The sequence below is a fragment of the Oryzias latipes genome, chromosome 7, assembly GCF_053564925.1.
Source record: "Oryzias latipes strain Hd-rR chromosome 7, Olatipes_Hd-rR_3.1".
Lineage (NCBI taxonomy): Eukaryota > Metazoa > Chordata > Actinopteri > Beloniformes > Adrianichthyidae > Oryzias > Oryzias latipes.
In genome coordinates this window covers 22,871,902-22,895,217 of record NC_136243.1, presented here as the reverse complement: position 1 = coordinate 22,895,217, position 23,316 = coordinate 22,871,902, and the positions used below count along the sequence as shown (strand labels likewise).

The window sequence follows — 23,316 nt, the reverse complement described above, 5'->3', positions numbered from 1 at the left end:
AATTACTAAAAAAAAATATGTATAATTATTTTTATTTACTTAGTAATTGGTAATTGCTACTTGTGTTTTCCAATTGTTTATTTAAAATTGAGTATTTCTTGTGTTCAAAAACCCAAAATATGACTGGTCTGAAATTTAAAGTCCCATTTCAATCATCTTTTGATCTATTGTAAAAGAATCAGTGGACTTTTAATTATTATTATGCTGTTTTTTAAAATTAAGTTAAAAAAATTGTTTTCTAGGACCTAGTTTCTGCAGAGCAGCAGTAGTTTATTAGAAATTTACCTCTGAGTTGTGGATGGGACCATTGACATGGAGTGAGCCTTCCCCCATTTCCCATCATCCATCTGGATACATTCTCTTCCACTAGCTTACAACCAAAGCTAACATTACCGGTGCAGCAAAAATGGCGAGCAATACTGGAGCTATTAAGCCGTACAGTTTTGAGCCAGATGCCGACTCCCGAGTAGGGAGCTTGTGAGCTGCGGATTGTAGATTTTAGTTAACACCTACAAGCTTTTTCATACTGTTTTTTTTTTTGTATGTGTTCATGATTCATCCTGAACACACATGGTTAGAATAAAGAAATACTCAGGAACACAGTTTTAATCTTAATTTTTTTAGCTATGTCCTCCATCATGAGATAAATGCTACAAGAACATTTTTGCATCATCAAAAACACAATTTATGTTGTAGTGGGTCTTTAAATAATCAAACAAGCCTTACAAGTTTCTGCAATACTGACCAAAAACATGGTAAATGGTCACTAGGCAACACCCACCTGCCTCATTTTATCTCTTCTAATTTCCATCCCTCCCTTCTTTCTAGTACACCTCACCCTCCCTGTCTAGTTAATACAAATGCACAGGCCATTAATCTTTTATGTTATGGATTCATTGCATTCTCAGCACATCCCTAATACAACAATCCCAATACCCCAGCGATGTGAAATAGGGACACTTGTGTACAAGTGTAAACCCAAGTGTCTATTTTATTGTCTCTCTTCCCCGCTTGTGTATGAGTGTGTGCTTGCTCGGTGAGTGTGTCACATTGATGAGACAGGGCCAGAGAAGCCAGTGCTCCAGTCGAGGGGACATGGTCAGCGCCCAGCTACGTCATTTTATGGTTCTGTGCATTCTGGGCCAACACAGAAAATTATTTTCTTCTTACTCAGTCCACTTATCTTTGTTTCACACCACTCTGATAAACTGTTCCTTTCAGACACAAACAGAAGTTTTAAAGAGTTTTACTTACCTTTTGCAATTAATTGGCATGTCAAATAACTTTCAACTGCTACTAATGAACAGTTACGCTTTGAAATATGTACAATAAAATATTTAATAACAATTAAAAAAGAAACATTTGGGTTGTTCTATAAGATAATGTAATATCCCATAAGGACAGTGAGTTTGTTTGCCATCTCTTTAAATTCTAAGGCTTCCTGTGTTCTGGTCATGTGGCTAATGGAGCGACCACGGTTTAGATGTATTACCATTTTGAGTACTCTACTTTTCTTGTTTTCAGCTCCTGCAGCTGTGATGTTATCATGCCTTCAAGACGTAAGAGAAGCGTTCAAAGTGGCGTTCTGTTTTTTTTTAAATTTGCATAAATTGGGTTTGTAAACCAAAGTGTAAACAAGTGCTGACCTGTTTGCACACATTCCTCCAAGAATTAGACAGATAATCATTGAAAACAGCCAAAACTGACTGCCATGAGTCAAAAAATTGTGACTAAAAATAAGAACATAAGCTTGCTCCTAACCAAACACAAGTTTGGTCATGAATGGATGTGTTTGTAAAAGGAGCCGAGGGGTTGTTTGGTTGTGCAGGGGGAGCAGTCATTAATAAGAAGCTACTGGTTGTAATAAAGGACAAACGTAAAAGTGTTTTTGCCGTGCTCAAGCTGGAGCAGCAGCGACAGGTATCGGGTCTGAGGGAGCTCGAAGAAGGCCGGTGGGGGCATGAAGGGTATAATTTAAGTTTAAGACATGCTGTAAGTCAGCTCTGATACCTCCCTGATGGTGAATTACGGTTTGTCAAAAGTTAAAGACCACACTCAAGTAAGTACAAGGCAGAGCCTGTGTGGTACACAGATGCAATTGGGCAAAGACACACATAATCACTCTTGAAAACACACACATGCACTCAAGTAAGAGTGTGCTTTAGCAGCGCACAGTCACTTGTTTATCCCAGCACTCATCTGCCCGGCTCCACAGTCAAATCACTTTAATATATGGCTGATGTAAACACGCTGTACATTCTCTCCATCTTCTACTTAGTCTTTGCAAACACACACACATATACAGGTAAAGTGGTCTGCCTGTGCAGACTCTAAAACTAACCTGAGCAATTGGGCTTGACATCTAAAAAGTGGGCAGTTCCTCAATGTGATGAGTACTAGTCTTCAGTATTAGGCACCAGATGAGCCTCTATGGATTTAGTGTGTTCCTGAGCAATTTGAGGATGTGTTTTTAATGTTATGGCTGAAGCACTGCAAAAATGTCTCCAATGGAAAGACAACCGTTCAATAAACACATAAAAGCACTTTTGAGCAAAGGTAAGTAAACGATGGTTAGAGGTGAGTGGTGAACTGAGATGACAGGGCAGTTTGAACACAAGGTGAGACACAGTGGCAGACACATGGGCAGAAAGTGAATGTGTCATACTTTGCATGAGCATATTTGCCCTAGCATCCCTACACAGTGCAGAACAGATTCCCCACTGTGTCCATGCAGGCACTCAAGGCAGTCATGTGAAACAGGACACACTTGGAGACACTGCACCTCATTATATGCATGTTTACTAAGTTATACAAGGTCTTAAAGAAGGAAAAATACTGAGAGGAAAAAGTGAAGTGCTTCAGAATTTGGTGGAACAAAATGTATTGTGGCGTCTTCAACTAACAGGAATGGCTTCCATTCGACTTCACAGATGGCATGTGCTCTCACTTTCACCCACTCCCTGTCGTCACCCACTGCCTCTTCCTTTTGTTTTTGCATTTTCCTGCGTGAGTAGAAAATAAAAAGTTGATTAAGAGATGAAGAAAAAGTGAAAAGAGGATTGGTTAAAGAAGCGAGGAAAAAATTAGGTTTGTCACATAGCAGAAGAACGGAAAGCCTGAGTCGGTAAAGATAGTCTCTTGAAGTCCCATACCAGTCATCTTTTGATCTATTGCAAAAGTGTTCCAAGTGGACTTGGAATGATGATTATGCCGTTTTTGGACTAAATAGAAAACCTGTGTCGTTTTCTACGACATATTTTCTGCAGAGCAGCAGTAGTTTATTAGAAGTTTACCTCTGATTTGTGGGCAGGACCATTGACATGGAGTAAGCCTTCCCCATTTCCCATCATCCAGCTGTCTACACTCTCTCCCACTAGCTTACAACCAAATCATCACCGGTGCAGGAAAAATGGTGAGTAAAATTGGAGCTATTAAGCTGTACAGTTTTGAGCCAGATGCTGGCTCAGATGAGGTAAACAAAGACGTACATGGATCTCATAGTCAACAAGTGGATGCATTGAAATTGGGAGTGTTTGGGAGGGGGCGTGTGGCCTGCGGATTGTTGATTTGAAGAAACAACGACAAGCTTTTTCAAATGGAATTTTTTGTCTGCTCCAGATTCACAATGATTTGAATAATAAAAATACTCAGACATACAGTTTTATTCTTGAATTTCTTTTTCTATGTCATCCATCGTCCCATAAGAACATGTACAAATGACCAAAAACGGAGTTTTCATTGGATGAGGTCTTTAAGATAATGCCAGGGAAAGAAGAAAATAAAGAACAGAAAAATTCAAGAAAATAAATACATTTTATATCTTAGAAAACTAGTGATGCAAAGACTGAGCACAAGAGGAAGAGGTTGGGGGAGGAAGGACCTCTATATGTATGCCAAAAGGAGCGAAGGAAGTTTGCAAGACAAGGGAGAGGATATCCTGTCATACTGCTTCCGTACTCTTGCTACATTTGCTGATCTCCGCTAATGTGCTCACACATGGGGACGCTGGGACACAATGAAAAGTACCAAGTATGACACACAAATGCTTACAGTCACACACAGTTACAGCTTAGAAACACTGTGACTCACTGATTAATGTCCTGTTTACACAAACAGCACTAGATGATGAACACAGCATGTGGCACTCTTTCTTGAGTTAAAAATGGACACCTCATTCACTTCTTCCACTGAATGCTAATGACACATCGTGAGTAAGTATCCTGAACATTGCAGCTCTTCAGCTCTTACCGACATTGGTGAAAATGTATCACAAAAGACGTAAATATTATTTAGCGAAAACACAATTGTGTGAAGGACACACACATGAGTCACGCTGCAGCTGAACCAAGGGAAAACATCAGCTGCAAACACAAAAAGTCTGTGAAAAAATAAATTTGTATTGTGTGTGTGTGTAATTTTAAGGGGTATTTGTGGATGCTTCGTCACTGACGCCCCAGTGCTTTAGATCTCCTGGGAGTATCCCACAATGCTTTGCTCAGGTTGCTTAGTTACAGCTCAGCAAGCATCAGTGCTTTATCACTAAGTACAAAATGTTTGTTTTGGGGCTTTTGTTGACATAAAAGATATGTTCGTCTTAAGGTTCAAACGTTCTACATTACATGCCTACACTCTGCATGAGCTTTTACTCGTTCACAGGTCATTAAGTTAACAGACATGTTTTGGTTTTATTTATTCTTCAGAGAAGTGACACACTTGAATGACTTTGCTGAGCTTCCCAGGATGGGAGTCACCACATAGGTCAAGAGATATCATGAGTGTGCAACCATTCACCCATTCCTTGAATTCACTCTAAGTTCTTTCTTCCATCTCCTGCTCTGAAACGCAGATGTGCATTACAATGCGCTTCCTATATCACAAGGAAAAGTCCCTGAGGGAAAGACATGGGAGGAAAGAATAGAGGAGATATGAGAAGGTGACTGTTCTGTCTGACTGCATTGCTGAAAGATGGAAAAACCAACATTCCTGCGTGATTTTCTGTAAAGATTTATTTCATATGTTTAAATATATTTGTGTTATCCTCCTCACTTTTTGATGTTGTACCTCTCTATATGTATATCAAAAGCACTTTTGTTTCGTAATAAATGAATTTAATGTTTAGTCATATAAACTGTGAAAAAAATGAGGCTTTTAAAACATTGAAAATTAAATTAGCCATTACCGTTACAACAATTTTTCCGTTGAATTTACACCTACAGTACAAAAAAAGTAAAACCAGATCATGGTTACATTCAAAAGACTAAAATGTTCTTTATCTTTATGACTTTTTAAGACTTTATTTGGTCATCAGGGGAACAATATGCTTTCTTTCAGTGATACTGTCTTTTACATTCTGCGCTTGATCCAAGCTGAGGTCAAAGATGGGGTCAAATACAAAGAAGACCCCGACACTAAGCTGCAAACAGTCTCATCATAAGGCCTCCATCCTGATGATGAGCATAATCTTATCAATTCTTATGTCTGATCTTCTAAAGCTACTAAACCACTCATCACTGTCCAATGCCAACTTTGGCATATGTCTTTCCAGATTAGATTGGCCAAAGAAGATTACACACTGTCTAAGAGCAGATGCAGTCTGGGATATCCAAATGCTTTCCACACAGATGTATTTAAGGGATGGCACGAATGACATTTTGAAACTTCAAGCCGACTGTGTGCCTTAATTACTAAACAAGAAAGTGAAAATGTTGGCGGATGATCTTAAAGTCAGCACGAGACATTAGTATCATGCAGAATTCCCTAAAATCTCAGATAAATGTAAATACAGTGAATTTTTTCTCTGAATATTGTGTATTTTTGGGATGCTCCCTGGTGTTTTCACCAAGACAGAAATTTTATAAAAAATCATAATCTCCATAAAGCGTGTAGGTGTCTGCATAGAGCCAACTCACATGTCTGTTTGTGTGCCAGAGAAAGCTGATGGACTCTGAGAGCACCCACAGGGAAACTTAAGCTGTACTCTAGCTGGGAGATGAAAAATGATACATCACATTTATCTGTCAAACACCATCTGTGTGCTTCCACACATCCATACATGAGCACACACACACATTTATTCTCAGACACAAACATGATCAAATTCATCTCTCTGGAGAGCAGCAAGGTCAGGGGGTCTGGGCTCTAATAGAAAGACCACATGGTGCCACAATTACGTTAAAGGTTGAGATCTTCATTAAGGTTTTAGGTTCAGAAAATATACTCTGAAAAAAATCTGATCAGAGCTGAAATGACATCCTGCATTCATTTTTGTTTGTTTTGTGTCTTTCTCCTTCCTGACAAACTTTGCCCTCAAAATGATTTCCTCTTTTCCCTAAATTACTGTGATTACTGTGTCAGCCCACCCTCCATAAAAGAACAGCTTCAGAGAAGTTTAAGACACTGCAGTTCTGTTTCTTGCAAGACCACAAGGATAGCCCCAAGACACCACAGGCCTTTAAAGACAAGAGCTGGTCCACCACTCGTTCCTCATTTGCCGGCTGCTTAAAACCTCAAAAAAACTTTTTAAAAGGTCAATAGGCTGAATTTTAAATCCTATTGCCAATTTTAAATAGATTGGAATGACAGAAGGCCACACTTTAAAGTCAAATCAACATTGTTTACTTTTAAATATATATTTTATTGTTTTAACCATAATTAATGTTTTTATTTATTTATACAGTTAATCATAAAAAGGATACATTTTCAGTGAAGAAATTTGCCAAAAGAGTTTTTATTTTGTGTTACTTTGTTATCCTTAGTTTTTATTTTTATTTTCAGATCGACAAAATCTGTGATTAAACAGAAAACAGAAAAATATTAACTTGCTTAATTTCTTTAATTCTTTTGGAAAGCAGATTCTAAAACATCCGGAGCAATAAAATGAATACGTCTCCATTAGGGACTCTAATAGCAAAAGCTGTTAGATCATTCTAATGTGTTCTCATAAGTTTGTCAAAATGTTAAAAAAAATTGGACTTTTCATTTTCTCATTTATTGGGCATTGATGTATTTGATAAAAAAAATAATAAAAAGGTTAAAAAGTAATTGCGCAATTTTTGCACTAATCTTATTATATTAAAGCTCCATTTGACTAAACGACTAAATTATGTATTTCTATTACATTAAATATATTTCAGCAAACTTTAGACAGCACATTTTAAGCATCCAGTCTCCCACTGTAAAATCAAAGGCACATCAAACAGAATTATTCAGTAAGCCTCAGATGGAGTCAAATGCCAAAAAACAAATTCAAATCCCGAGGCTTTAACTCGCTACGACAGTTCATGACCGTAGCTGGGAGTGCTGAGAATATTATTGAAAGCCAAAGAAGAAGAGACACACAGTGTGATATTGGTCAATAGAGTTTTTTAGGTCAAAAGAAAAGTCAAAATGATCATTAGGGTGGTGGATGGATTCACCCTTCCTGACAAAACCAAGAGAAAATCTGATATTTATATGCATTTAATACATCCTGGCAGAAAAAAGTGGGCTATGTCATGTTATTCCTGATCCAAATCGCAACTGCAATTTTCCCCTTTACTTTCAGAGTCAATGTGGGTTTTTTTCAAACCACCTATACATTCAGCAGAGCCCACAAACAGCAAAAAATGCCCCACTACCACATTACATAACTTCAGACAAATCCAGGCGCCATTTAAAGTCATTTGCACATTTATTAAAAGTTTACCGGTAGTCTGAATGTTGGCAACATGAAAACACGAGCGGTAGTTGCTTTACTAAGTTTTTTGGATGTAACAGAACAGAGATCAAAGAAAACTGATCTTGTGTTCATTTAGCCAAAATGAATGTTTCTAACCTTGTGTGAGGTCATCACAGCAGACTTCTATGGATCCAGATGAGCAGTCACTAAGTTCCTCCAGTGAGAAGTCCCTCTCCTGAATATGCAGCCTGTTAAAACAGTCATAGTAGAACCATTAGAGCATACTTTAATTTCTTGCATATTGTTTAATTAGACTAGAATTCACTTCCCAAAAATGAATAAAAGAGGAAGGAGTAGTTCTCTACACCTATGCATTCTTATAAAAACAAATTCTATTTGATATTTTTGAAGCACTTGTGAAGTTTTTTCCTATTTTCTCACTGCTTTGTTCTTTTTTGTTGTTTTTTTTTTCTCTTAAGTTCTAACCATACCAAACACTAGAGGAAACAATACAAACCTGAAAAGTCAGATTTAGTAATAAAAGATTTGGGTTTTGTCCTGCAGCTTTATTTGAGAGGAAACTGTAGCACAGGCCACTGAGTCAGCCCCAAGGCTGCCGGGGCTGATGAACACTCAGTTCTGCTCCAGAAAACTTGAAATGTGTGGCGCAAAAAAGGGTCTTGGAGCGATACAAAACTGGAAATGAAGCTGAGAAGGCTTCTTGTTCTTAGTTTCGAAGGCAGAAGCCTTTTTTCTGCACATGCAAATAAAGATCTTGAAAAAATGTTAAAAGCAAAAATGATCCCAACAAAAGTTACCTAAAGCTGAAAGGAGCAACGGTGGCCATGTTGACTCTGGCCCCTTGCGCCTCCGCCTCCTCTCTTTGTAGGTTGTGATCCGGTGAATGAACACTGGACGTGAGTGGCACGGTGCACATAATGAGTGGATCAGGAAGAGAGAGTGGACTGCAGTCCTCAGGAGACTCCATCTCCTCATCTGATTGGCTGCTGGAGTCGCTGCAACCTCTGATCGCTTGTCTCGGCTTAGACACAGAGGACTGAATGTTTCCGTTGTTCGCCGTGGAGGACCAAGGCAGATGTTTTGCTTGAGCGTGTTTCACCTTCATTTCCTGGACTGGGGGAATAAAGTTGTTTTCTCGCTTCAAGTGTAGTGGTAAAGGCAACATGTTGGCCCCCAGGGTTTGGTTCTTATTGATCAAATCACTTGTGTTGCAATTGCCATCATGAAGAAACTCTGATGGGACATAAGCTGGCATTGGGTTCCCCAGATCCAGTGTGTCTTTGGAGTGTGGTGGTACTCTACGGTGGGTCAGGGGGCTGCTGTAGGCAGAGCGTGAAACTTGAGAAACAGGGAGAGCTCCTTTTCTCTGGAAGAGCTGACTTTTCTGAGCAGAGCTTCTTGGGTGGGGCCTGGATGAGAGCCCCGAGTTTCTGGAGTTTCGGGGACAGAGTAGAGGGGACTGTGAAGGTGTATGTGTGGGTGTGTGTCTCGGGGTGTGTGTTGAGGGTTTAGGCAGGTTACATGTCCTGTGACGGGGGTCTGATTTTGGAGATGAGGGCAGAAGGCTGTTGGGGAGGGGGATCCCTGATGAGGAAGGCTTGCAGGGAACTGTCTTGACGTGGACCACCCCGTTCATTCTGACCTACATCAACAAACACAAAGACAATAAAGGTTAGTGCTGTTATTTCAGAGCCATATGCATCATTAGTCATTAGAGCCCTCTCAGAAAACGTTAGTAACTCATTAAAAGATCAATTAAACAAAGTTAAAGTTCAACTAGAGATTCATTTTAGAAACCAAACAAGAATTTCCTCTCCCTACCACAGAGATTTCTAATGTGTAGAGCTAGAAGTTGATGCACAGCAAACCCCTAGGAATTTTAAGGCACTTGAGAACTCAAATGTGGCTGCAGGCAGATCAACTCACCAAAAAAGAAACAACAAACACTCAAAGTTAAATTAATAAACCTATTTTTTTTTTACCATATATATTGAAAATATTACTAAAAAGTTTTCATACAGCTGACCTCTGATGTGAAAAAAGGTTTTCGTGGATCTGTACATTCAGTTTCCTTTGATGTTCTTTAACACTCGCTTCTTTCATTATCATTTTATGATTTTATTTTAAGCAAAACACTGCTAAAGCCTTCTGGGGATTCTCATTTCCCTTTTAATACCTCAGTGGCCAGTCAAGTACAGATTTCAAGAGGAAGGATGACATTGGACTGAGTTGTTCAGCTTTCCTCGAAAATTTGTTAGGTTGTGTGTTTGAAGGAAATGAGGGAAAGAACGGGGAAAGTTTAAGTGAATACATATTAGACTATTCAGATTAATATGTCTTCACTTAAACTGGGGGTATGTAAGACATTTAGGGCCCCTTGGTGGGGAGGGTGAGGGGACGTCACTGTGAGTAATCAGGAGACGTCCCCTTAGTGCCCTACCCGCCAATTTTAACCGCACCCCCCTTAGTACACACACCCCTCCCCCCTCAATATATACATCCCAACATAAACACACACACATGCACACACACACTCTCTCAAACACACATACACGCACACACATTTTGCAAGGAAGGTGGGACCTAGGACCATCTGTCCCCTGCCTCTTCCCTGGTGGGGGGTACGGGCCCCTTTGCAACGGCGGCTGTGTCCCCGGGGTGCTGGCTTCCTGGGCCCGGCGGTGCTCTCTCCGCGCGGTGGGGGGGTTCACATTACATCTGAGCCGGGGGTGTTCGTGTCCCTGGGGGGTGGGTTCTGGTCCTTGCTCCTGAGTGCTGGGCCCCGCCAAATTTCCAACTGTGGCCGAGCCTGGTCGGGCCATATTTACAACACCCCTTGTGGGCCCTCTTTTTTCCCCGGGGTTCCCCCCTCCTGGGCGGGGGCGGCGGGCCCCTGCCTCGCTCCTCCCTGGACCAACCGTTGGCCGGGCGGATGGCTGCCTGGAGTGCGGAGTGGGTCTCCCTTGGGGGGTCCTGGCCCGTACCTAGGGTTGGGGCGGGGGGATGCCCGGAACTCCTGGGTGGTGGTGGGGTGCTCGTCTGGGGCTGTGGGCGTCCTTCTCCGGTGGGGCCCTGCGTTGGGTTCTCCCGGTGCGGCGGGGGGGCTGCTCTCCTGGTTGGGCTGGGGCGGCGCCCTCTTTCCCTCCGTGCCTCCCTGCTCTCTGGCTCTGGGGGCCTTGCGGCGGCCCTGCTGGCCCTGGCCTGGGTGGCGGGCTTGGTCGCCCGGGCGGCGGTTGTTCCCTGCCGGTTCCCGTGTGGTGTTGGGGGGAATCCGGCTGCCGCTGCTGGTGCGGTGGGGGTCTTGGGGTGGGGATGGCTGGGCACTCTCCCTCCTTCTTTTCACGTTCCACCATCCATTTTAGAAGAACATAAACACTCACCTGAGCACAGGTGTCAGCTCAACAGACTGAATGACTGAAATATTTCACACTAGTTGGTTTTAAGGCATAAGTATGCGTGTGAACACTATCTGTTTTGTGTACATGTTGACAGGTGGACATTTTTGCAACTAACAGGTGTGTTTATAACATTTGAGTGTGTGTGTGGACAGGCTCCGCCCTTTTTTTTTTTGTTTTTTTTTTACATTTGAACCTTACCATAATGATTAACAACCAGTAAACTTGTTGCTTTATGCTGCTTCATGGTCTTATCCCCCTTCCCCTCCTATTATCACCCCCTACCCCCCCTCTCTCTAACGTCCCTCTTTCTTCTTCCCCTCTTTCCTTTTCCGTCCGGTCCAACACCAAAGATTTTCAGACATGTTTGAAATTAATAAAGTTTGGCCTCAATTACAAAAGGGGTTTATTCAGACATACCTTTGGTTTGTCTGAAGATTAATAACCCCTCTTGTTAAAGTAAAATATGTCCAACCCAAGAGGCCCTCAGCTCTCATCTGTCTGCCTAGCTGTTGGACAGGACAAGTTAAAAAAAAAAAAAAAAAAAAAAAAAAAAAAAAAAAAAAAACTGGGGGTATGTATTGTGTCACATGACACAATAAAGAAGAGTTGACATGGTTTATTACATATCATGTCCTGCGAGGGTAGTTGTTTAGAAAGGGTCTAAAAGTCAGATATACATGTATCTTATTGATGTACCCCCCAATGTTATGTGTATTAATCAGCAGTATTTGACAGCCTCACCTGGTTTCATTTGATAATCATCTGTAGCTGTTTCCTGTTTAAGTAAATAGTCCAAAGTTTGCCAAAATTCATGGTTTCCAGTTTTTTTGAGTTAGGCCACCTTTTTGGTTCAAGATTTTTTCATTTTCTCTTTTTATGTTCACGTTTAGTTGATTCTGTCAAGTTTATGATAGTTTGCCAAATTTGCAGTTTCACAAGCCCAAAAACACTAATCAAATGCTTTTCCTTTCTAACCACATTAAACATACGAATAAACAACAGTAAATACAAGCTAAAACATCCAAGAAAAGAGCACTTGAGTGTGATTGTCTTACATAATTCACTTAAAAAACTGGCAGTGGCCACAGAAAGCAGTTAACTGAAGCATAATTGACTAAAATTGTCATTGCAGACTGTTCAGTTTTGAGCTTGCAATAGGCTGTAGTACTGGGTTATTTAGCAGAAATAAACATTTAATCACAAAACGTGTGTGACAAATTAGACAATCTTTTGTTGCATTAGTTGTTTTAGTGCTGAAAACAGTTAGAGTTCAAGTGAAAGCAGGACAAGCCACCACTTCAATTAAATATACATATGTTTTCAACTTTTCATTTAGGATAAATTCACAACAAAACTTTCAAAATCATAACACTACAGTATACACACACAGTAACAAAAATGTTCCTTACAGATGAACAGATACAAGTCTGTTTTCCTCTTGATAGAAATGTAACATAATAATTCACTAAAGTCACATTATTTTAACACCATGAGAACTCCACAAACACACTAACCTCCTGCAGTCTGAGAAAAATTCACTTTGGCATCAGGCTGACAGCAGGGACTAAAAGACTCAAAGTGAAATCATTTACTGATTTAAAATGTAAAGACCCGTGTTTGCGAGCGGTGCTCCCACAGGTATCTTTGGCATGCAGATCATAAAAAGTGACATTTATTTTTTGCCTTCCATCTATTTCACATTTGAAAATAATCTTCATCCCTTTAAATCATGTTTTTCCCAATCTGTCTTAGTCTTGGGTTTTCGGCCTCCAAATTCTAGGGAAAATTTCTTGAGTCTAATGGATGAAAAGGTTTTTAGGAGCACAGGTGCAGTCTGGCTCTGTCTCAATCTGTATGGAAATTGGTTTGTCTCTGGGGAATATTCTGGGGTCACACTGGTACAACAGCAGCCAAATTAAGAGCACCTCGAGAAGGGGAATATGAGTTAATATATAGAAAATATGAGAGAAAAAGCAGCATTGAGAGCCAAAAAAAAAATTGTCAAAAATTGCTGAGCCAATTTTAGCTGGGATTCTTTCACAGTGGTTGTTAAGCCACACACAGAATACGATTCTTTGAAGGATCATGATGGGTCATTCTGCTAAGCAGTCATTAACACTTAAATCCGTTTTTCTTTGTAGAATTTTCTTTTTTGCAACGTACACACTGGTTAAAGAAAACATTTCAGAGGCCGGTAACCTGAACCCTGTTTTTAGGAAGAACATGGCGCCTTGTTTGACTCTGGTCATTTGAAGGCACCTTATAAATGAACTTCAGCTGATTTGAGGAGGCTGTTTGGTTTCCTCACAGCTTAAAACGTGTGTGATGGATGTTTTTAATCAATTAGTATTAAAGTTTTGGTCATTCCAAAACATGAACTTCATTATAATTCAAGTAGTTTTAATATTTACAATTATAATTTTTGCTCATTTATAGGTTAATCTATTAACCTATAAATACATTTGATAACATGTCTGACTTTTTATTTATCTTTATACACATATGTTTTAAAAATATGTAAATACAAGTGAACTATTGTTTTTAATGCTAGCTTCATAAACAGTTTTAAGCAATGAACAGAAATGCTGGTTTCCTTAATGGCCATGTAGACTATAGTTTGTTGTCTATTGTTATGAATATTTAGTTTTAATTGTTTTCTAGCAGAGAAGTCTCTGAAATTTCTAATAATGTGTCTGAAAATAAATTTACATTTGAGCTCTGCCTTTTTCAGCTCAAGTTTTGATTACAATAATAGCCCTGATATGGAAGTTTTGCCTAACTAGTAACATGGGTGAAAAAGGTAATCCATTGCTAATTTTGTGCATGACTTGTTGAGACTGCTTTCATCTGTCACTTTGCTTTGTTAGTGCTGACATCTGCTGGAAGATTATTGAAACTGCAATGTCAAGATATCCTGCTTCTTTCCTGACTTTATTCTGTCCTCTTTCTTCAGTTTTAACCTAAATAACTACTAGTTGACCTGGACTAGTTGACCTAAAACTTGTTTCACATTTTACACAGAAGACAGAAGAACCGTGCATTTAAATTTTTTTAAAGATCAGCATTGGAGCAAGCATTTAACTGTGAACCTAGTGACGGCGGATTTCCCTTATCTGTGTCATGACACTCTTAACTATACTGTATCACTGTGTGTTTGACTAAAGAGACAGGTTATGCCCCCATACAAACGCATGAGCTCACCCTCTGCCTCAACACCAAATCAATAGATGAGGTGGGATCGCACAACTCTGTGGACTGAAGGACATTAGCTGGGTGCTTGTCTGGGCTCACATATACACCCACACGGACGCTTACTATGAATGGGTTTAACTAAGCAGCAAATGAAGCAAATGATAATACACAGTAGTGAGAGCAGCAGGAGACAAAGTACTAAACTGTGTCATAATGATTCCAAGAAATGCAGCTTCTCAAGAAAAAAAGAACCACACACTATAAATAAAAACATCCCAAGCTCCTAAACCACTCATGATGAAATGTGTGAGCCTCATATGAGGAGCTTACTTGTCAATGGGCTGCACAGTTCCTGGGTATGCTGTTGGAGCAAGCAGGCAGAGCCGGCAGGAGGGAGATCACACTTCTCCGACGTCTCAGGAACAATGGGCTGTTTTTTCCTGGATCACAGTTGCATCCTCACCGCTGCCCTTCCATTGGCTCACAAGCCTCCACATTCACCAAGACAGGAAGCTGTGACCAACAGGAATGACAAACCAAGCCAATCAGAAGCACGCACACAGAGGTGACTCATTTTCAAAGTCACTTTTGTGGGAGAAATCAATGTTTTCATCTTTAAGCCGTTAACCGTCACCCGACACAAATAGAAATACATTTTAGACATTCAACAGAAAGCTGTTCAGTCACCCACAATATCCTACCACCACTAATGTTTAACCTAATGAAGCAGCAGTCAACTCAAGTTTGTTTTTCCTAATTGTTAGAAGTTTGATTTAACACTCAGCTCTGATAAACAGCGATAAAACAAACAAAAGTTTAAAAGTTTCTTCAACGGGAAGAAGAAGTAACTCATTTGTGTCAGTTTTTGACCATTTCCAGTTCATTCATCTCTGGGGAAAGATCTGTTGAATGCAGAGTCCTTAAACAATCCAAGATGGTGGTTTACTGCCCACAAAGTAAACAGAAATAGTAACCAACAAACTTCCATTAAGCTTTTCCACGTCCTCCAACTTCCTAAGCTGGTGTAACTGGTGGAACACAGTAGTTAAGCTTTCCCTCCTGAATGAGTCATCCAGCTTCTGTGATGCTGACTCAGACCCGTGTCACCCCAAGGTTATAAAATACCCCAGAGCACCTGCTTTGGTCCCATAAGGTTTCTTTGTCATACTCTTCACATCTTATGACTCCACTCTCACCCTGAAATGCCCCAATTCAAACAAAAACATTCTTTTTTTTTAAATGCTCCAGTATTTAAAGCAAACCTGGATACACTAAAATTACCATCAAGGAACAGAGATGGGGTTTTTTTTTAAGACAAGAGTTTGCTCACCCTCTCCATGCATCAGTGTCGAAAGAACAAAGTGGGCTGTTCTGCTTTCTGTATGCTGCTGAATGCCGCTACTTTTGCGAAGGCTTGCCTGCATGCATGTGCACTTGTGTGTCTGTGTCCGTCATCTCATCCCTCCATCACGTCATGCCGCTCTGCTGCTGCCGCAGTACGCCTGCAGCTGTAACTCCTCCTCTCTGACTGCTTTTTTCATCCAATTTGTTGCAGCCTCTATCTATTTCTGAGTAATGGACCTGTTGGCTGGGCTCTGTCCTCTCCCTGCTGCAGAAATATAAGCCCAGCTGCCAAAGAAAGGCTCATCCATTAGTTAAATGAGAGTGTTTTGTTTGTGTGTGTGTGTGTGTGCCCAATAGTGTGAGTAACACACAGTAATTAAAGCAGATGTAGCTCTAAATTCCCTAAACCCACTAATTGGCAGCCTGAAGAATGAAAAAAAAGAAAGAAATGTAACGATGATTACAAATGCACACTCACGCAAGCACGTGCATCTGTTGTCTGCGTATGTCTAAAGCTGAATAAGACGAACAGCCCACACATCCATCACTCCTCTGACCTGTCCTACTCCTCTAATGAAAGTAGGAGACAGAATGAGAAATAAGGGAGATTTTGAAGAGGGCGGGGGCTTGAAACAGGGGGAGGAGAGCTCTGCTGACATCTTCTCTCGCCAGACAAACTGGAGGGAAACAGTATCCATCCCAGACGTAACCTTGAGCGGAGCTTCCTTAAATTGCCCTCGTAAACGACTAAATGCACAAAAAAATGAGACTCCATTAGAACAAGTGACAAGATCCAACATTTTTGTTCTTTTTTTACTCTTTTACTCTATTTTGCCATGTCACTTTAGTGTCTCTGTTGCATCTCCTCTCATATTTCTGCTGAGCTGGCTGCCACACCGATAGACAAGGAAAAGCAGCATATCTGATACATCACAGAAGAAGACATAAATACCCCGTAATGATCTTTTCTGTCAGAATGCCCACTCAGCAGCTGTGATTTCTGAGAACCATAACGGTGCGTGTGAGTTTCATCATGATCAGGATCCATTGGCTCCTTGTTGACTTGGTATTGCAGTAAACTCCATCCTAAGAGCTCTTTGACTGATCACATGCATCGATCAGGCACTGACCTGCTCTTCAAGTCTGCACCAAAGACATAAACGTCTCAGAAAATCCCTGCAGCAAAAATACGTGATAGAAAAACATTCATATACTGCCTGTCCTATAGTAACTAACAGGTTTTTGCTTTAAAAACACTGGTTGTAGCTCACATTTAACAGCAACTCTTAAGATTACATGGTGTACTTTTCCCTTCCTGCACTCTTGGCCATGCAGACAGACTGTTGTTCATCAAGTTCAACACAATCATTCCACTGATCATATTCTAACGTTAAGGCAACTTCTCAGATTTTATCCACAGGTTTAAAAAAAGTGAAGTCCTCACAGAAGTCTAAATGCAGCATAAACAATAAAAAAACACTCACATGATCTGTTGCTTTGTCTCAGAGTCTCATGAAAACGGGAAGTGACTTGCAAAAGAGGATTAGGGGGAAGCAGTGTACAAGCGTCAGCATAGAGGGTGTGCTGAGGGCAGGGGGGTTAATATCATAACTGGTCTTCACATGTTACCCAAGGCACGTCCCTCCCCCTGACAGACGCTGCTTTTGACAATGGAACACTTGTCTCACTGTCACACTGAGGGGCATATGGAAGATTGTCTGGTGGGGGGGGTGGGATCCAACATGTTGACTGTCTGGAAAACAGAAGGAAAAATCAATGCGGTTACATTAGTATGAAACCACAAAACAAATGAGTCATAAATCAGGTTATTTGCGCTTACTATTTTTGTGTGACAGGCAGGCTTTGATTCTACAATACTCCAGTCACCGGGATTCAGATTCTCTGATCGCTAGAACTATAACTGATGGTACAGTACTAACTATTGTTATGGTAGTTTTTCATCTCGCCCTGCTCTCTGGCTGTTGAGACTTAAATGTGTCTTTTAAATCGGTGGTGTCCAACGATGATCCTTGAGATCTACCACCCATACCTGCCCTACTTGCTGCTCCTTAACTGGATCAGGTGTGTTCAGTCAGTAGGAAGCCAGAATCCTTTAAATCAATTAGAGAGGTGAGATTGTACAAGCCGTTATTCTCTCAAAAGGATTTACGTCACACCATCAACCACACATACTGACTCCTACACTCCTACTTAAAATATTTATATATAAAAGAGAAAATTGCTTAATGTTGAGAAAATCAACAAAAACTTAAGAAGGATCTATTAAAAATGATCTTTCCATAGGTTGAACCAGAATGCTTCTTGCTGTAAAATGATTGTCAAACCACCACTATTGTAGTAAAATGATTGACCAACGTTGTTGCCTTAAGATAAAAACAAAAAACTAAACTAAATTTAGCCTCAAGACAAAATTTCATTCATGCTTGCAAAAACAAGTGGACAACAACCAGCGGTTTCTCATTGCTTCTTGTTTTGCATCTATGGGAATTTTACATCCTCTGAAAGATTTTTTGTGTTTTCTAGACCTTTGTTTCAACTCAGTTAGTGTATTTAGGAAGTTAAGCATTAATGCAAAACAACAATAAAATATAACTTTCAAGTTTTGTCAACTGCATTCCAGAAATGCTCAACGTAAATCAAATCAGAGAAATGAAAAACCTTCACCTCTGAGTTGAATAAATCTTTATTTGCTCTTTGCATTGAGGCAGATTTGTTGGAATAGAAACAGAATTGTTGTTTATATAGCGGGCTGAAGCTGTGTTACACGTTATCCTGGCATTTGTTTTAACTCACACCAAGTTGTATGTTTTCAAAAAGATATGGTGGAATTGAACTCCACTTTATGCAGCTTCAGAGTATTAACATCAATATCAGTGGGAATTAGTAACTTTTTAACTACAAATTAGAGTGCTGATGACTTTTAATGTTCATTAGCCCTGGCGACACTGCTCTGGGTTTTCCTTTTATTTGTTTGTTTTGTAGAAAAACTCAGTTTTCATTAATATATTTGCTGTTTTAGTGAAAATCCTGCAAATGTGAGATTTAGTCGACTATTATTAGTAGTTCTCTGAAAACTGTTTTTTAATAGAGTTGATTTACAATTTTTTTACAGCTAATTTAAAGTAATTTGTGTCTCATTTTAAGAGAACTCTATTTAGAAAATAAGTTCTCAAAACAAAAAATAGAAAACTTAAAGTAAAAACCTTCATTTCAAAGTAAAGAAGTAACAATTTCAGTCTAATAAATTAAAATATGTCACAATGACTTTTCTTTTAAGAGATTCCTTCCAACTGAGGCAACCGCCATTCACAGCTTCTATGCTACAGTAAACAATTCTAACATGAATTTTCAACACAAAATACATGCTCTGTATAATCAGCATTTAGATTTATGCAGCTATCTTATTCTCTGCATACTAAATGACTGAAATTTGCTATTCATGACATCTTCGTCTCAACCGGCTGAGAAAATGAAGGGAAAAAATTGGCGTCATCCATCATCCCCGTCTGTCCAGCATGCTGGCTCCAAATGCCACCGATAGCAAACGAATGGCTAAAACAATCTAAATCTTGTTTGCTGTAATGTCAAAGTGACTCTCACAGGGACTGAACACACTTGTTAATGACCATTTCACACAGTTTCTTCAAGGGAATTATTTTAAGTCACTGTCACTACATCTTTTATCAAAATGTTTAGCTCATTGAAGTCTATTTGGCTGTGGTAGAAAATCTTTTTTTAATCCTGTAGCACAACAAAAGAAGCAAACAGACAGCTGGCAGGACAAACACAGCTTCATGGCATCGAGTATTCAGTGAAAAAGGCTCTCCTAAATTTACTTCATTGGTCTTTAGTGACACACAGTTGAAGGGAAAGAGTGCTTGAAAAACTCATTGCAAGTAGATGGCAGGCTCCCTGATTTGTTACAGTTTGCAAATATCAGTATACATTGAGTGAAATGATCCATAGTGAAAAAAACATATTCTTTGGCCTAATAAGAAATAAATACACAGCAATCATGACCAAAACTAACAATTTGCCAGATTTTTTCAAATTTTTCTACTTTTTCTTTCTTTAAGGTTTTTAAATAAACAACAAAGATTTTCATAAAGAAAATTTGAGACATTTCTTTATGTTATCATCTGCATCAAATCAGGAAAGTTGTGCCTCCAACAGTATCGGTGTTCAATACCAATAATGGCCAGTTAGTGGAGACAGATATCAGTTTTAGATCATCCTTTCCCCTTTATTTTCTGTAATTCAAAAGCAGAGGCTTATTTAGGCCATCGCTTCATTCACTTTATGGATCTGATAGAACTGTAATAGCTGGTACTTAAATGCCACTTCATGCTTTGCTCTTACCTTGAAATGAAGCTGAAACTGCATCTTATGGTGTAAGTGGAGGAATGAAAACAGCCAACTTCCAGTTGAACATTTTAAAGTCCCACTCCGATCATCTTTTGATCTATTTATAAAGCATTCCCGGTGGTCTTTTAATTATGTTTTTGCAGTTTTTAGCCAAAATATAAAAAAACCTGTGTCATCTTTTAGGACATACAGGGGCGCAAAAAAAGTATTTAGTTAGCCACCCATTGTGCAAGTTCTCCCACCTAAAAAGATGAGAGAAGCCTGTAATTTTCATCATAGGTATACCTCAACTATGAAAAACAAAATGAGAAGAAAAATCAGAAAATCATTGTCTTATTTTTAACAGATTTATTTATAAATGATGGTGGAAAATAGGTATTTGGTCAATAACAAAAGTTCAACTCCATTCTTTGTCATATATCCTGTGTTGGCATTTAAGCATTACTGTAAGTCTTCACAAGGTTTTCACAAACTGCAGTGGTATTTTGGCCACTTCCTCCATGCAGATTTCCTCTAGAGCAGTGATGTTTATTGTTAAACTATTACCTGATAGGAAACTGGTGCCTTCTGATACATTTTGGGTTTTTGACTGTTGTTCAGTTCAATTCAATTCAATTCAATTTTATTTGTATAGCCCAAAATCACAACAACAGTCGTCTCGATGGGCTTCGAAGTAAAAGATGAACTCAAAAGGATCACGAATACAAAGAGTTCAATAGAAAAATACTAAAATGAACTTACAAACTGACTAAGCTATACTGGCATCCCTGCCCTTAAACCCCCCTTCGCGGTAAGGAAAAACTCCTAAAAAAACGGATTCCGGAAAAAACTAAGAAACCTCAGGGGTGCCCACATGAAGGAGGGATCCTCCCCCAGGACGGACAGGCGATTTACCAGAACTCTTAAAGAAGAATTAACACATCTAACTCGACAACTACATATATAAAGTCCAGCAGACGAGCTTCATCCAGCCGTGGTTGGGGGGACAGTCAGGGGCGCGAGTCGCGCCTGAGACAGGAACCACAGCCAGGTGTAGGAGCAGGAGCAAAGGCGAGGCAAAGTCAAAGTCAAAGTCAAAGTCGGCTTTATTGTCAAATGTACTGCATCCATAAAGACATACAGCACAGATGAAATTGCTTTCCTCTCACCCCACAGTGCAAGCATCATATAAAAAATAAATAAATAAACGACTTAAAAAATAGATAAAAAGACAGCAATAATAAGAAGAATAACAGTAGTCTAAACAGTGCAGAGAGCAATGAGATGGTTAAAGTGGCAGTTTAAAGTGACCACAGTGCTGAGAACAGTAAGTGGATGAGTTAGTGATGGCAGTCTTTGGTGAAAGTGGTGATCTGAACTGTTGTGAAAGTTTTCAGTGTGGGCTTGTAGGACGGAGTGGAGGGGCCAGAGGGGGGAGGGCAGGGAGAGAACGGTCAGGAACAGGAGCACGGATGAGCCAACTGGAGTCTGGAAGCACTCCCACTCCCCAGGAGGGGAGAGGGAAAGAGGGACAATACATGAATCGCACTGCACCAAACAGAGGCATGGAGAACTAAATGATGAATAATGATCAAAAATAGAGGAGAGGAAGGGTAGAAGTAGATGAGAAAAGAGCACAGAACCCCAGAGCACCATAGTGACCCCAGCTTCAACTTCTAGCAGCCTTTTAAAACAAATAGTTATTGTTATTAAGTTTAATTCAAACACATTAACATTAAGTTAAATAATCTCTGAATACTAAATAGTCTGACAATAAGCCTGTCCAAAGAGGAATGTTTTCAGTCTAACTTTGAATGTAGAAACTGAGTCGGCCTCTCTTACATGAGCTGGGAGCTTATTCCATAAGACAGGGGTTTGGTGGCTAAACGCTCTACCTCCAACCGTACTTTTACTAATTCTAGGAACCACAAGCAGTCCTGCATTTTGCGAGCGAAGTGTTCTCAATGGATGGTAAGAGACTATGAGGTCCTTAATATAGGACGGGGCCATTCCATGTAAGGCCTTATAGGTTAACAGGAGGATCTTGAACTTGATTCTAGAATCAACTGGGAGCCAATGGAGCGAAACTAACACAGGAGTGATGTGATCTCTTCTGCTAATTCCTGCTAACAATCTAGCAGCTGCGTTTTGAACAAGCTGGAGACTTCTTAAGGAACTCTTAGGACACGCTGCTAACAAAGAGTTACAGTAATCCAGCCTCGACGTAACAAATGCATGGATGAGTTTTTCAGCATCACTCTTAGAAAGTATATTTCTGATCTTAGCAATATTCCGCAGGTAAAAAAAGTCAGTTCTACACGCCTGAGATATGTGAGCCTTAAATGATGAGTCCTGGTCAAATAAAACCCCAAGGTTTCTAACTGTGGAATTGGGGTTATACTTATGCCATCCAGGGAGACTATCTGAGAAGACAGAGCATCTCTGAGGTTTTTAGGACCAAGTATAATGACCTCAGTTTTTTCTGGGTTCAAGAGGAGGTAATTAATTGTCATCAAGGTCTTGATGTCTCTGATGCAGGCATTCAGTTTCTCTATATCGTCATTCTGGTCAGGTTTCATGAATAAATACAACTGCGTGTCGTCGGCATAACAATGAAAATTAATGCTGTGTTTCCTGATTATGTTTCCTAGGGGTAGCATATAAAGCGTAAACAGGATGGGTCCTAAGACTGAGCCCTGTGGGACTCCATAGTTAACTCGAGTGCACTGAGAGGAATGTCCATTTACATTAATGAACTGATACCTATCGGACAGATAGGATTTAAACCATTGGAGAGCAGATCCCCTGATCCCTATGTCCTGCTCTAGTCTATGGAGTAAAATACTGTGGTCGATAGTGTCAAAGGCTGCACTGAGGTCTAAAAGGACCAGAATGGAAAGTAGCCCCTTTTCTGAGGCTAATAACAAGTCATTAGAGACTCTAACTAGTGCAGTTCCCGTGCTGTGGTGGGGTCTAAACCCCGACTGAAAGTCTTCAAAGTTGTTCGTGTAATCCATCCACATGAGCCTGTGGGTTAACCTCTAAAGAACAACAAGAAAACCTTAAAAAATACAAGGTTAGCAAACCTGCTTAAAATGTACAGGTACTGTTTTTATTGATGTGTTTATTCATATAGTTTTAAACAAATAGTTTTGATGTAATAAACCTGTTTGTAACACTTAAAGCAAATATGCAGGTATGCAGCATGTATAATGTTCATAATACCAATAAAAAAGTTAAGTGTTAATCCCAAAGGAAAAAAGATAATCTAATTCCAATATACATTAATGGACATTTCAACAATACCTAACCCTCCTCATCTAAATGCATTTTACAGTT

At 39.8% G+C, this 23,316-nt stretch overlaps 1 protein-coding gene across 14 annotated transcripts in view; it reads right to left on the bottom strand.

Annotated features, from left to right (window-relative positions):
• The window catches only part of nav1a (neuron navigator 1a), a 78,581-nt gene extending 61,412 nt beyond the window's left edge, over positions 1 to 17,169 (bottom strand). For 12 of the 14 annotated variants that reach the window (XM_023956602.2, XM_078949865.1, XM_023956605.2 and 9 more), the window contains exons 1-4: positions 15,599 to 15,739; positions 14,599 to 14,781; positions 8,476 to 9,320; positions 7,814 to 7,905 (exon numbers count right to left, since the gene is read on the bottom strand). In XM_023956602.2, coding sequence (XP_023812370.1) covers positions 7,814 to 7,905; positions 8,476 to 9,314 — 931 coding nt within the window. In that variant the 5' untranslated portion in view covers positions 9,315 to 9,320; positions 14,599 to 14,781; positions 15,599 to 15,739. Of the gene's footprint in view, positions 1 to 7,813; positions 7,906 to 8,475; positions 9,321 to 14,598; positions 14,782 to 15,403; positions 15,467 to 15,598; positions 15,740 to 17,096 lie in introns of those variants that run through there. The other 2 variants (XM_078949863.1, XM_078949864.1) reach the window with 2 other exon arrangements.
• Positions 17,170 to 23,316: the final 6,147 nt, after the last annotated feature.